The sequence below is a fragment of the Oncorhynchus gorbuscha genome, linkage group LG16, assembly GCF_021184085.1.
Source record: "Oncorhynchus gorbuscha isolate QuinsamMale2020 ecotype Even-year linkage group LG16, OgorEven_v1.0, whole genome shotgun sequence".
In the NCBI taxonomy this organism is placed as follows: Eukaryota; Metazoa; Chordata; class Actinopteri; order Salmoniformes; family Salmonidae; genus Oncorhynchus; species Oncorhynchus gorbuscha.
The window spans coordinates 3,941,426-3,953,503 of NC_060188.1; the positions used below are offsets into that span (position 1 = coordinate 3,941,426).

General features: G+C 39.6%; 2 protein-coding genes and 1 long non-coding RNA gene across 7 annotated transcripts in view; 2 read left to right on the top strand and 1 right to left on the bottom strand.

The window, feature by feature from the left end:
• Window positions 1-5,546, bottom strand: part of sun1b (Sad1 and UNC84 domain containing 1b) — a 67,009-nt gene extending 61,463 nt beyond the window's left edge. For 2 of the 3 annotated variants that reach the window (XM_046306093.1, XM_046306090.1), the window contains exon 1: window positions 2,479-2,797. The gene's annotated coding sequence lies outside the window, so the exon portion shown is untranslated. Of the gene's footprint in view, window positions 1-2,478; window positions 2,798-5,333 lie in introns of those variants that run through there. The other variant, XM_046306091.1, reaches the window with a different exon arrangement.
• LOC124000011 lies at window positions 3,435-7,596 on the top strand. The gene is made up of 4 exons (XR_006832531.1): window positions 3,435-4,361; window positions 4,512-6,321; window positions 6,463-6,498; window positions 6,782-7,596. It is a non-coding gene; the product is annotated as an uncharacterized LOC124000011 (long non-coding RNA).
• Window positions 7,597-7,928: 332 nt separating this feature from the next.
• LOC124000322 (centriolar coiled-coil protein of 110 kDa-like) overlaps window positions 7,929-12,078 on the top strand; it is a 34,043-nt gene continuing 29,893 nt past the window's right edge. For 2 of the 3 annotated variants that reach the window (XM_046306599.1, XM_046306601.1), the window contains exons 1-2: window positions 7,929-8,122; window positions 9,499-9,692. In XM_046306599.1, the coding sequence (XP_046162555.1) occupies window positions 9,534-9,692 (159 nt within the window). In that variant the 5' untranslated portion in view covers window positions 7,929-8,122; window positions 9,499-9,533. The remainder of the gene's footprint in view (window positions 8,123-9,498; window positions 9,693-12,078) is intronic. The other variant, XM_046306600.1, reaches the window with a different exon arrangement.

Sequence of the window (12,078 nt, forward strand, 5' to 3'; positions counted from 1 at the left end):
CATAAAAGAGCAATTGGTCATCCTCCATTTTTTACATGTCATCTTCCCAGGGGTCATGGCTAGAAAGGATTCCGCTTCTGTCAAATTCATATGAAAGTTTATTATTCCTTTCATTTAAGCTAACCCTGACTCTTTATAACCTTAACCTAATTATCCTAACCTGCTAGATTAACTATCCTAATCTGCTGCGTAAATTCTCCTAACCTGCTACAAAATGTAAAATCTAAAAAAAACTGTATCCTTTCTCATCAAAACTCTTCTCAGGCTTAGCTTGTAAAATCTTGCAAACGGCACGACCTATGAACTTATACTCGAGAGACAGGCTGAACACAAACAGCACAGGCACACTCACTAGCCCACCCACCCGCGCCCACGCACACATACACATAGAGCAGGGCTTCCCAAACTTAAATAACCAACTCATCACCAAGCTTTGATTATTAGAATCAGCAGTGTAGTACTTGGGCAAAAAACAAAAACGTGCACAGAGGGGGGCAGGACCAAGTTTGGGAACCCCTGCTATAGAGAACCACAGTATGAGTCATAATACCCATAAAACCGAGCGGTCAAACAGGGAAATGGTACCAATAGTTTAGATTTTAAAAAGTCACCTTGTCCGGGAGAGATTTACATGGTTATCAAAACGTCATGCCAGGGTAAGCCCACATGAAACACAAGCTGTGTTTGAATACTCATACTAACCTCACTATTTGTGAAGCAAATTGAGTATATTGTATGCTTATTGGTCATAGTATGGATATAGTTAACATGCCAAAAGTTCCCGTAAAATAATTCACCAAAATACAAAGTATACACGCAGTGGACACTGTTTCCGTGTTTTTACGGCCCATAATGCCATTCTTCAGGAAATGGCTGTGGCTTGATCATTTTTAAGATTAGAAAAAAATGGTGGAAAACATGCAGCCAAAGTCCGATGAGAGCGGATACAAATTCATTGCTTGAACTAATTATGACAGATGTTAAGAAAATGTTAAGCAATGTAATAAGGTAATAACTTTTCACATAAGTTACATTATGTTGGCTGACAATTTGTTAGCTACACTATCCTTACGAACCACATAGCATTACAGCAGTATGTACTTTACCGGTATGTTAGCTAGTTGGCTACTAATACATCAAACTTTCCAGGCAGTATATTAACTAACTACCCAACGTTGACTTGATTATTCGTTTCTATGGATATTTTTAATTTAGCCTATCTACTCCGATTTCAGAGCACTCTCCTGTTGAATATGGCTGGTGTCCGTAAACATTGGAAGAAAAAAAAGAGGGTAATTAAATTGTTGCCAGAAGCTCAGTTAGTCACCAATGCTCTGGAGAACATGAAAACAGCCTAACCAGCTCTGCTAGGGCGAGTAAAATGGTCAGCGAGGTGTTATATCATTTGAGTCTGGAAGTAGCTAGCCAACGTTAGTCAGTTAGCTTGCGGTTGAAGGCTCAGATCAACCCTTCTCCTCCGCCATAGCATCCTGTGCGACATCTGAATGCTCCGAGAGTGAAACACTCTGAATTTACGAACACTCATATCACACTCTGGCACTCCAGACACACCCGAAATCGTAAAATGTTTAGCTAGTCATTGGTTATGCTAACAAGCTAGCAAGAGGTTGCATCGCAACATCAAGTTCAGGAGCACTCAACTGAAACAATAGTTTGTTTACAGTATACTAAAACTAACTCATAGTACGTAGTATATACTCATTAAGTATACAGTATGGGTATTCGAACACAGCTACAGCCCTTAAGTGATTCTAAAATCCCCAATGGAAAAATGAATGGTGGAAAAACGATTGGCACCATTTCCCTGTTTGACCACTAGGTTGTATCGGTATAATGACACCTCCACTGTGGAGCTCTATAGAAACATTTCTAAAATTGCCACTTTCACAACATGTTGTAAAACGATCTTTTTTCAACAAAACAGTAGGTGACGAGCTAGGTAAAACAAAACAAAAAACGATATTTGTTGATAATTGTTGATTCTGCACGTCGGGTTTTGGATATGTCAAAATGTGTACTTCCATTTTAATGTGTGCAATTGGAGCAGCAAATGCCCAAATTACAAATATGAATGCATGTCCAAGTGACTCAAACTCCGTGAGTCTCGTATTGCCTAATGCTAATTTTAGAAGGCAATATTTAAACGCAGACACCCGTCCATGCACTGACATTAACGTTGCGTTTATAACATACATATCAAACGTGGGCTCTCATTGCGCGGATACTGGGGGTAATATAAAGCAAACGTTTGAGCCTAAGGTCGCAGTTAACATGTGAAATAATCAAACAGGCCCGATGTTCTGTTCGCTGTCAAAACAGAATTCCGGAGAAAGGAGCCAGATCACTACAAACTGGGAAATAAATGCGCCTTAATTTATTAAATGACATTTTATGACTACTAAAAAAAACGGAAGGTAAAACATCATTCCAATAATATCGCGTGTAACTTCTACTTGCCCGTCAGATAAGAGCCCATCTGTTATTCTTATGAGCGTAATCCAGTTGAAAAAGATCCACACATTTCTGTCTTGCAAGATGCGTTAACTTCAAACCGCATGTCGAGGCGTCTATTCCAGGTATGGTGCGTTCGATGATCCTAACCCAGATAACAAAATAATATTTATCCGTGAACATACATAAAAGTTTGCAAGTTGACAGTGTGTATGTGTACGTAATTATCAGGCACTACAAGCAGAATTCCAAAATGGCTTCCCAGACGTAACAAAGCAAGAAGGATCGCAGCAGAGATGTTCCTCCCACTCCCAGACCCGCTATTGTCAGTTTATGGCGCACACTGAATCTATTGGAGTAAAATTAAATTGCTGCATCCCACCACTACTGTAACTTCTCCCATCGGATGAGAGTTGAACTGGGAGTAGTGATCCAAGTATAATGGATATACTGATAAACTATAGTGTAACACTGAATATGATTTTGTATCAAATCAATCAAAATCACTGAGTACAAATACTGGAGGTACAGAATACAAAAAAAATAAAATCACTATGTTTTTGTCACAGGACTAAAGAGCTCAATACCTATATGTCTAGGGCTCTTATACAAAACTATAAATAATCTATAACTGGACAGTATAATGCAATCTGGGAAACTACTACTACTGCACATTCAATGTATCATTTACACAACACAATCTACTCATTCAGATACATATTCATGATCCATCAACAGCGCTTTCCCCATCACCTCTCCAGGACAGAACTCCTACAGCTGAGGGATCACTATTCATGTAAATGATGACCACAGGACAGAGTGGTATTTTCTCTCTGGTCAAAAACATTAATGTTGGGCTAAACTCAAATCTTAACCAATGCAAGTGAATTCATACATACATACATACATACATACATACATACATACATACATACATACATACATACATACATACATACATACATACATACATACATACATACATGCATGCAACAAAATCAGTTACAGTACTGCTTTTAAATTTAGATCATATTTCAAATAAGGGCTTTTCACTGGTGGCCTGTTTACAGAGCAGATTACAACCCAAATATCAAATCAGGATCAGCTGAGAAGTTGAGCCTCATCAATAATTAATTTTTCCGCCCATGGAACCTTTTGGATCACGATTTAGAAAATAGTCTCATGAGACCAATAAAACAGGATATATGCAACAGGGCAGTGGCACATTGCATGCAGCAAAGTCTGCATCTCCATGCCAAAAAAGTGGTCCAGCATCATTCTCCTCCCACTTCATAGGACTACTGCACCACCTACTGTCTGTCAGAGTGTATTACATGGTGATGTACCCTCTCACCCGAGCCATTTGAACCAATCACAGGGCTTTGGAAGATTGACAGGGGGAGCAAAGGGTGTCCTCTCTGGTGTCTCGTTGGACATAGAGGCAGTGGGGTTTAGGGATAACATGACAGGAGTGGTTGACGCACGTCACTTGAATCGAATGATGGATGGAAAGAAGGAGCAAAGCCTATCATTTTTACTGTCTTTTGATGAAGCGGTTCTCCCAACTTATGTAAAACTTGGGTATGTGAGATATGCGGTGAGACCGCATGTACAGAAGCCGCTGCAGTGTTACAATTGTAAAAAGTTGACATGTGGCAAGTGTTTGTCGAAGGAATAAATATGTGGAAGAGTCAGATGAAGCATGTTGCTGTAATTGTGATGGGAATCACATTCCCGAGTTCCCAGAGTGCCCTGCAAGGATGAAGGAGGTCGCAGTAGCAGGATCAGGGCTATCCAGCAGATTTCCTATGTGGAGGCAGTGAAAATAGCTGAAGGAGGGAAGAGATATGAGATGGTAGTGGATGTCCCACACACTAATAGTGAAGAAGGTCCTTCTGTAGCTCAGTTGGTAGAGCATGGCGCTTGTAACGCCAGGGTAGTGGGTTCGATCCCCGGGACCACCCATACGTAGAATGTATGCACACATGACTGTAAGTCGCTTTGGATAAAAGCGTCTGCTAAATGGCATATATAAGAAGGTGGACTTTGATGTGTATATAGCACAAGTGACATTGCACTACTCAAACTATTTTTTTTTAAATCAACAAAGAAATCTAAGAAGTTAGACATCATTGTGAAGGGGGCAAATATATTTCTGGATCTCCAGGACTTTACAGCAGAAATGTTACAAGGAATACTGAATTAAGAGGTTCCTGAGCTGGGCTCTGAATAGACATTTAAATCCGACTGAAAAAGTAGTTTTTGTTCAAAATGATGGGTTAGTTATTAATAAGAGAACATCGTGGTATATATAGCCTGGTAGTGACCGGCCTCACACTCCAGTACAGTAGCTGACAGTATATGCATCTGTTAGTTGGTTGCGATCCGCCAAAAAAACACGAAGAAAACAGGTGACGCAGTAGGCAGGGTTACCGCGAGATTTTGGATTCAAAGTAATCTAGTTCAGCTGGAGATGAGAAAAACATATTGTAGTTCGCTACCCTGTCAACATAAACGTCAATGATGCTAAACGTCAATGATGCACACACCGTTCCAGTTTAGATAATTGGTGCACTGGTCAATAATGACGAAATCAGGAGAAAGAAATCAAGTGCATGCAACCATGGTGGTGGTTGGTCGTGCAGCCTTGATGTGCGAGCTAAGTAGCTAGCTAGCTTACGTCATACCTTCTCGTATTCTAACGTTACTTTTCTGTTTTCTAAGTACATCACTAGTTGCACGTATAATCCAACACTTATGCATACATTTCGCACGTACCATATAACAAGTTACTGGTAGTAGACACCACTAGTCTGAATGTGGGACTATTTCTAAAACAGTTCACGTTTACTGTAACTTACACTCGGCGCTGGTTGTCAAATCCACATGTTGTTGTGAAGATGAACGACGGTCTGTCTGGCTGTTCAGTTATCCACCAAAATCAGTTCAAGGAAGTAAAATGTTGCTACCAGGTCAGTGCATGGCAAGCCTGCCTAAAAAGTAGCTAACGTTCAGTTTGCCCTTCCCCGACTGGCACAGTAATATTTTCCGCTGCTCAAACTGACATCACATGGAGGAGAGCAATAATTAACCGCGTTACAAATCACAATCCTTTTTAGGTAAAAATGCCCATATATAGTAGCTGTAGGAAGCAGCGTGCAGTCAGAGCTGTAGCGCTGCCTGCAGGACGGTTTAAGCATATCTTTTTCGTCTCTTTCAACACAGTTTTTTTGTTGTTGTTGTAAATAACAATACGTTTTTTATACATAGATTGTTATCTATACACTAATTAACTACCTGTAACTTATAACACAATTGCATATCCGTTATACACTGTTTATAAAGAGTACCTTAATATAAAATCGTACTCATTTTAAACTGGCCAATATAGGCATACTGTGATATCATTTAGACCAGCAGTAGAGAGTGCACTGTATCCTATCCTATGACCGCAAAAAAAAAAAACGATCAGCACATCATCCCTCGAAGAGGTAGGCTAGATAACCAGTTCTACAGAGTAAATAATTGTGTTTTGTGAATCCATTTGTGTTATATGACAATGGAAAGACTTGTGGAGGAAACTTTCTAGCCTACTATGAGATGAAATATGTAGGGCAGACCACATGTCATATGAGGAATGTTGGTGATGCTGATCCTATTGTTTCCTGTTACCGACCTGAGGTCACATGACTAGAACGTTGCATAGGTTGTGTGAGTACAACTATCACACTCTTGTATAAGATAGGATCACTTTTGACAGGATTATAAACAATTTGCTGCACAGAGGAACTTGTTGCACTTTGTGTTTGTTTGAGTTGCTTGCTGTACAGCCTGACGATGTGGATCACTGTAAGTAGTTTACACACCTTTGTTAAAAATGTGTCTTCTGACAAGTCCATTTGCTGAATAAGTTTTTTAAAAATGATTACCTACTAACATCTAGTACTGGACTGTATATGGCTCTTATGCATCTGTGTTCTCTTTCTGCAGATACCTATTGTGAGAGTTGCTTGACTACAGCCCAAGGTAGGATTGATATGCCTGTTTTCATTCACGTGAAGTGTGTTCAAGAGGGCTAGTAGACAGTCATGGAAAGCATTGCTGTTGCTCTCTTGCTATATTGAAGAGCATCAGACCAGGCACTGTTGCTACACTCTTGCTACATTGAAGAGCATCAGACCAGGCACTTTTGCTACAGTCTTGCTACATTTAACCACAGTGTGACAACAGAAAGCATTTGCTTGGTCCTCAGATATAGAAATAGAGTTATTAGAATCATTGATTCATGCTCTTTTTTTTCTTCTTCCAGAAATTGAGAGCAGAAGAAAGACACAGCAGAGTCCAGATGGGATGTTATTGAGAAGCTAGTCAGTGGTGCTGTGTACCAAGATTTAGATGCTAAAATCCCCACTGAACACATTTTAATGTAACTATGTTCAACTGTACCAACTCTGTTTATTTAATCTCCAAAATTCTCTTAGAATAAAGATATTTCTCAATATCATGTTGTTTTATGTTATTGTAATTTCTGCCATACTGAACTGACAATGCAATCATTTGTAGGTTCACCCACTAATGCAATATATTGATAAAGGATGTGACAACTATTATCTTAATGGAATCAAATGTTCAGCCATCTGCCCTTTTCCAGAAACATCCTCTCATACAAAATCCATATCTGAATAAGCTAAGAAATAACACAGTTGGATTGAAATATAGGAATTTGAATTGGATTTGATTGATTATGCATTATACACTATTTCAAATTTGCTCATTTGTAAATTACATTGTCAAATCACTCAATTTGAATGTGAGTCATGTAATACTTTTATAGATTCAAGAGATCATTATGATGACTGAATAATGATTTATTTCAGAAATTCTGACATAGGTAAAGATGTAGTATATTTAATTCAACTGCTAATAATACTAGGTAAATGTCATATTCACAAATGCAAATGGTATAATTCAAAAACCTAACTTTTTTCACTTTATAAATGAGTTTAAACAATATGGCACTACTTACATTTTTTTAAAGGCATTTAAAACTTGTATTAATTCATATGATTTGTTTGTTTAGGCTTCCAGGCAAACGTAAATTGTTTGTTTGTATGCTTGTTTTCATGTGACTATTCCTCTTTTGTTTGGTGATATTTGTTAATTTAAAAAATATATATTTTTAAAATAAAATGTAAAAAATAAAATGATGTTCCATTTCCGTCCCAAATGCCTATTTATGGTCTCCCCCTTTGGTGTCTATTGCAAAAAGGATATGACAGGATTTCCTATTTGGGCTCAATTTAGGCCTGGTGGCGCCATCATCATATTGCTTCTTATTAAAATCATATTACACCTTTCAACATTGGAGGCTGAGGCTAGGGGAAATGAAGGTGCTGGGGATAGAAATGGAACTGGGCCTAAATTATGTTGCTAGGAGGCGCTGTTGCGACCGGAAGAGGTCGATGTGATGAGGACCATTTGACACAAACCTGAAACCGAAAAGAGAAATACACGATTCTGAAATTCTATAAGCAACCGAAACCATAAGACAAACGACGCCAGGAGATATTCATTTGTCTTCAACTTTGTATTTAGGGGAAGAAAAGAGACACGGAGTCATTGGTTGTGGATGTCACGCTAGAAAATCCGGGTAAGAGGAGAAGGATGGGCACGGACAAAACCCGCTGTCATTCAGCCACTGCTGGGCACAGCTGTAGAAGCATGGCTTGCTTCACGAGTCAAATACTATTACCATGCCGCAAAATGTATTGCGGCTTCACTGTTTGCCAGCCAGACTATTCTGCTATAATGTATCAAAGTGTAGGCTAGATGCGCTTGACTGTAATTTGTATCATGCCATGTAACGTTAATGAGTGGACTATAACACCGTACAGTGCTACTGTGTCTTCCACTAGCCGTGGCTGTTATTTACCTACTCTAGGGGAACCAATAATAAGACAAGATATTCACACACTGACCCAGGTGACTTTTCATTACATCTATTCATCCATGAAATAACCACATTATCAGGAAAATGGAACGGGTGTCGCGGTAATTATCTGACCATATTTATTCTGGTCGAGATATTGGGTCAGTGGGGCATTCAATCCGGCTGCTTAATTATTTGATAATGGGGATCTCATTCATTCTCAATCAATGTGGGTTAACTACAGGTTTAAATAAAATATTGTGTATGTGTGTGTATGTGTGCGTGTGCACCTTCATTGTCTTTGCTGACAAGCATTCCCTTAAAAGCAATCACATTGATCAGAAACATGATTCTTCATCATGCCTCTCAGAAATGAATAGCATGAGTGGAATGTGATGATTGTGTGAGATATACAGTGACTAAAGACAGAGCCCTCCTTGTGTTTGTTTGTCTGGCTCTTCCAGTTGTTCATAGCTTGACAGCAGATAGTGCCTAACCTCAGGCCTTCATGGTTCACACACACTGCAGAGCTTCTTGTTGTGTTGACATTTAGCCTACAGGCTTGATCACCTGGCTCCAGTGTCTTGTCAAATACCCCCTGTTGTTGGCTACTGTACCTCTTCATGACTGTTCTTCTGACTGTGTCTCTGTCGTTGGCTACTGTACCTCTTCATGACTGTTCTTCTGACTGTGTCTCTGTCGTTGGCTACTGTACCTCTTCATGACTGTTCTTCTGACTGTGTCTCTGTCGTTGGCTACTGTACTGCTTCATGACTATTCTTCTGACTGTGTCTCTGTCGTTGGCTACTGTACTGCTTCATGACTATTCTTCTGACTGTGTCTCTGTCGTTGGCTACTGTACCTCTTCATGACTGTTCTTCTGACTGTGTCTCTGTCGTTGGCTACTGTACTGCTTCATGACTATTCTTCTGACTGTGTCTCTGTCGTTGGCTACTGTACCTCTTCATGACTGTTCTTCTGACTGTGTCTCTGTCGTTGGCTACTGTACTGCTTCATGACTATTCTTCTGACTGTGTCTCTCTCGTTGGCTACTGTACCGAGTCATGACTATTCTTCTGACTGTCTCTGTTGTAAAGCAGCCGTTTTGAGAGGCTGGAGCCCAAACAAGGACATGGAGAGTTACGAGGACTTCTGTCTGCGGAGCCTGGCCAGACTGCAGACGGAGAGCCAGGGGAAGAGCCAAGGCCAACAGACCGGTTGTGAGCCAACTGGTCCTGTGGAAGCTCTCTCCTTCATCCACTTCCATGGAAGGGCTGTGCTCTCCCCCTTGGTAAGGACATAGTCTGGGGGAAAGGGCAGAAGGGGCAGAGAGCTGTATAGACATAGATATAACATAAGGTCAGGGGTGGGAATGGAGTTGTGTCAAAGTGAAATCAAAGTTGTATCAGTTTTATCATGTTAAAATGTGTTTTTCTGTTTGTGAATTCCAGGATATTACAGTGTCTTTTTTTCAATTCCTCCCCAGCGTTGGATGTACTGTAGATGTATACCATGGCGTTGTTGAAAACTCCTTTCTGATTGTCTTGAAAGGCATTCTAGAGCGTGCATTATTTCCCTATAACGAACAGTATATCAGCACGGTAGAATTCAATAGCTTCAGTTCTTACAAGCTCTTTGAAATTTAAATCATTATTGGCATTGTTGATTTCGATTTTCATAACATCAAGCTAGGACTGATGGTTTGGTTAGCTAAACTAGCAAGGCTGTTTGCATGGTTACCAAAGCAACTACAGTAGCTGTCTAGTAAACTTGCTATCTACTTCAGTGAATGTTGAACCCATTTGTACCTGCAAATGAATACATTTCAAGCGGAAAATGTGTTCAATTACAGCCTTGGGATAAAAGGGATCATTAACAGGGTGCTATGCGTTCTAAGAAAAATAATGTCACTCCTTGGAAGGTTAGTCCCACTCCGCTAGTGTGTCGTGGAACACACCTTCCACGTCGTTCATTATTGTCCATACGACTCAGGCCCCTTGTTTATTATCCCTTAAGTACATTGTATATATTGTGGGCTAAATCCTAATCATAGATATTATCCATGCATGTAATTCCAACCTACCGCATAAACGGTGCACAATTGTTTGAGTTAAGTTAAGCATACTTATATCCAATTAGGATTCAGCCCAGTGAGCGTAGTGTGTTGTCGTGGGGGTGACTTTTCTTTCTCCCATGACAACAACATGGTTCCCCAGGAGAGTTTGTGTATGTGTGGCTATTCTCCTGTCTGGGGTTTTGTAACTATCAAGTTGCATGGTAACCAAATGCAACGATCCTTTGGTTTATAATGTAGCATTGTGAGCAATGGGCATTGATTGGACACACACCATTATGCCCACACACACAACAAATATCTGGCTTAAACATTTTGTAATTCACATGTCTTAGAGAAAGAGTCACCATAAAAAACACGTCATTGTTTATTTTGTTAAATCACAGAGTATTGAAGGGGCAATCAATGGTTCAAAGCAACCTGTCCCTGTTTTGGTAAACATCTGGGGATGGGGCTTGAGAAATGTAACTCTCAAATTCATAGACAGACAAGGCTGACCATCCATGATATACAACGTATAGTTTTAACCATGTTTTGAGGCTATATAGTGTTTGTTTACATTTACTTTGTTTACAAACATTGGAGATAAACAAGCTTATTTTTGGGGTTCTGATGGAGTACTACAGTTGAACTAAACTCATAAGTTATATTCTTCAAGAAACAATAGGTACATATAATTAATTTAAGTCCAAAAATTGATGCAACTACAGATTGCCCTTTTAGTCATCGCTGGATATGACACACACATCTTACCAATAAAACTCAATATTAGCATCAGTCTGAATCAATGTATGACCACTTCATGAACTTAGTTAAATTGGAAAAAGTATCCCTCTTTGGCAGGGAGAGGAGAGCATCATTATGTCCCCTAAGAAATGTTACTTGTCCCCACCAGGGTGGGGGTGTTGTCTGATCCATGTTGTCTTACTCCTGCCTGATTAAGTTTACTGGGAGGAGCTGTGTGAAGGAAATGTTTGTGAGAGTGGGGATAGAGAGGGGTGTGTGTTTGTGCATGCCTTGTGGGTTTGTGTGTGTGCATCTGTGCGTACGTGTGCAGGAGATGAGGTGGAAACTGAGCTGTACTTCCTCCTGCCAAATGTATGACCATAGAGACAAATACTTCCTTCAGATTACACAGATCCACAAAGAATTTGAAAATAAATCAAATTTGGATAAACTCCCATATCTATTCGGTAAAATACATCACCACAACAAGATTTGTGACCTGTTGCCACAAGAAAAGGGAAACTAGTGAAGAACAAACACCATTGTAAATACAACTCATATTTATGTTTATTTATTTTCACTTATGTACTTTAACTATTTGAACATCGTTATAACACTGTATATAGACATAATATAACATTTGAAATGTCTCTATTCCTTTGAAGCTTTTGTTGAGTGTAATGTTGACTGTTCATTTTTTATTGTTTATTTAACTTAATTTGGCAATGTAAACATACGTTCCCATGCCAATAAAGCCCCTTGAATTGGAGAGAGAGAGAGATATTTGAGAGAGAGAGATTTGAGAGCTGATTAGAGGGAAGGTCATTAGGCCTGCTCTGACTCTGTCCCACATTCCAGAACTTGACTGTTGTGTTCT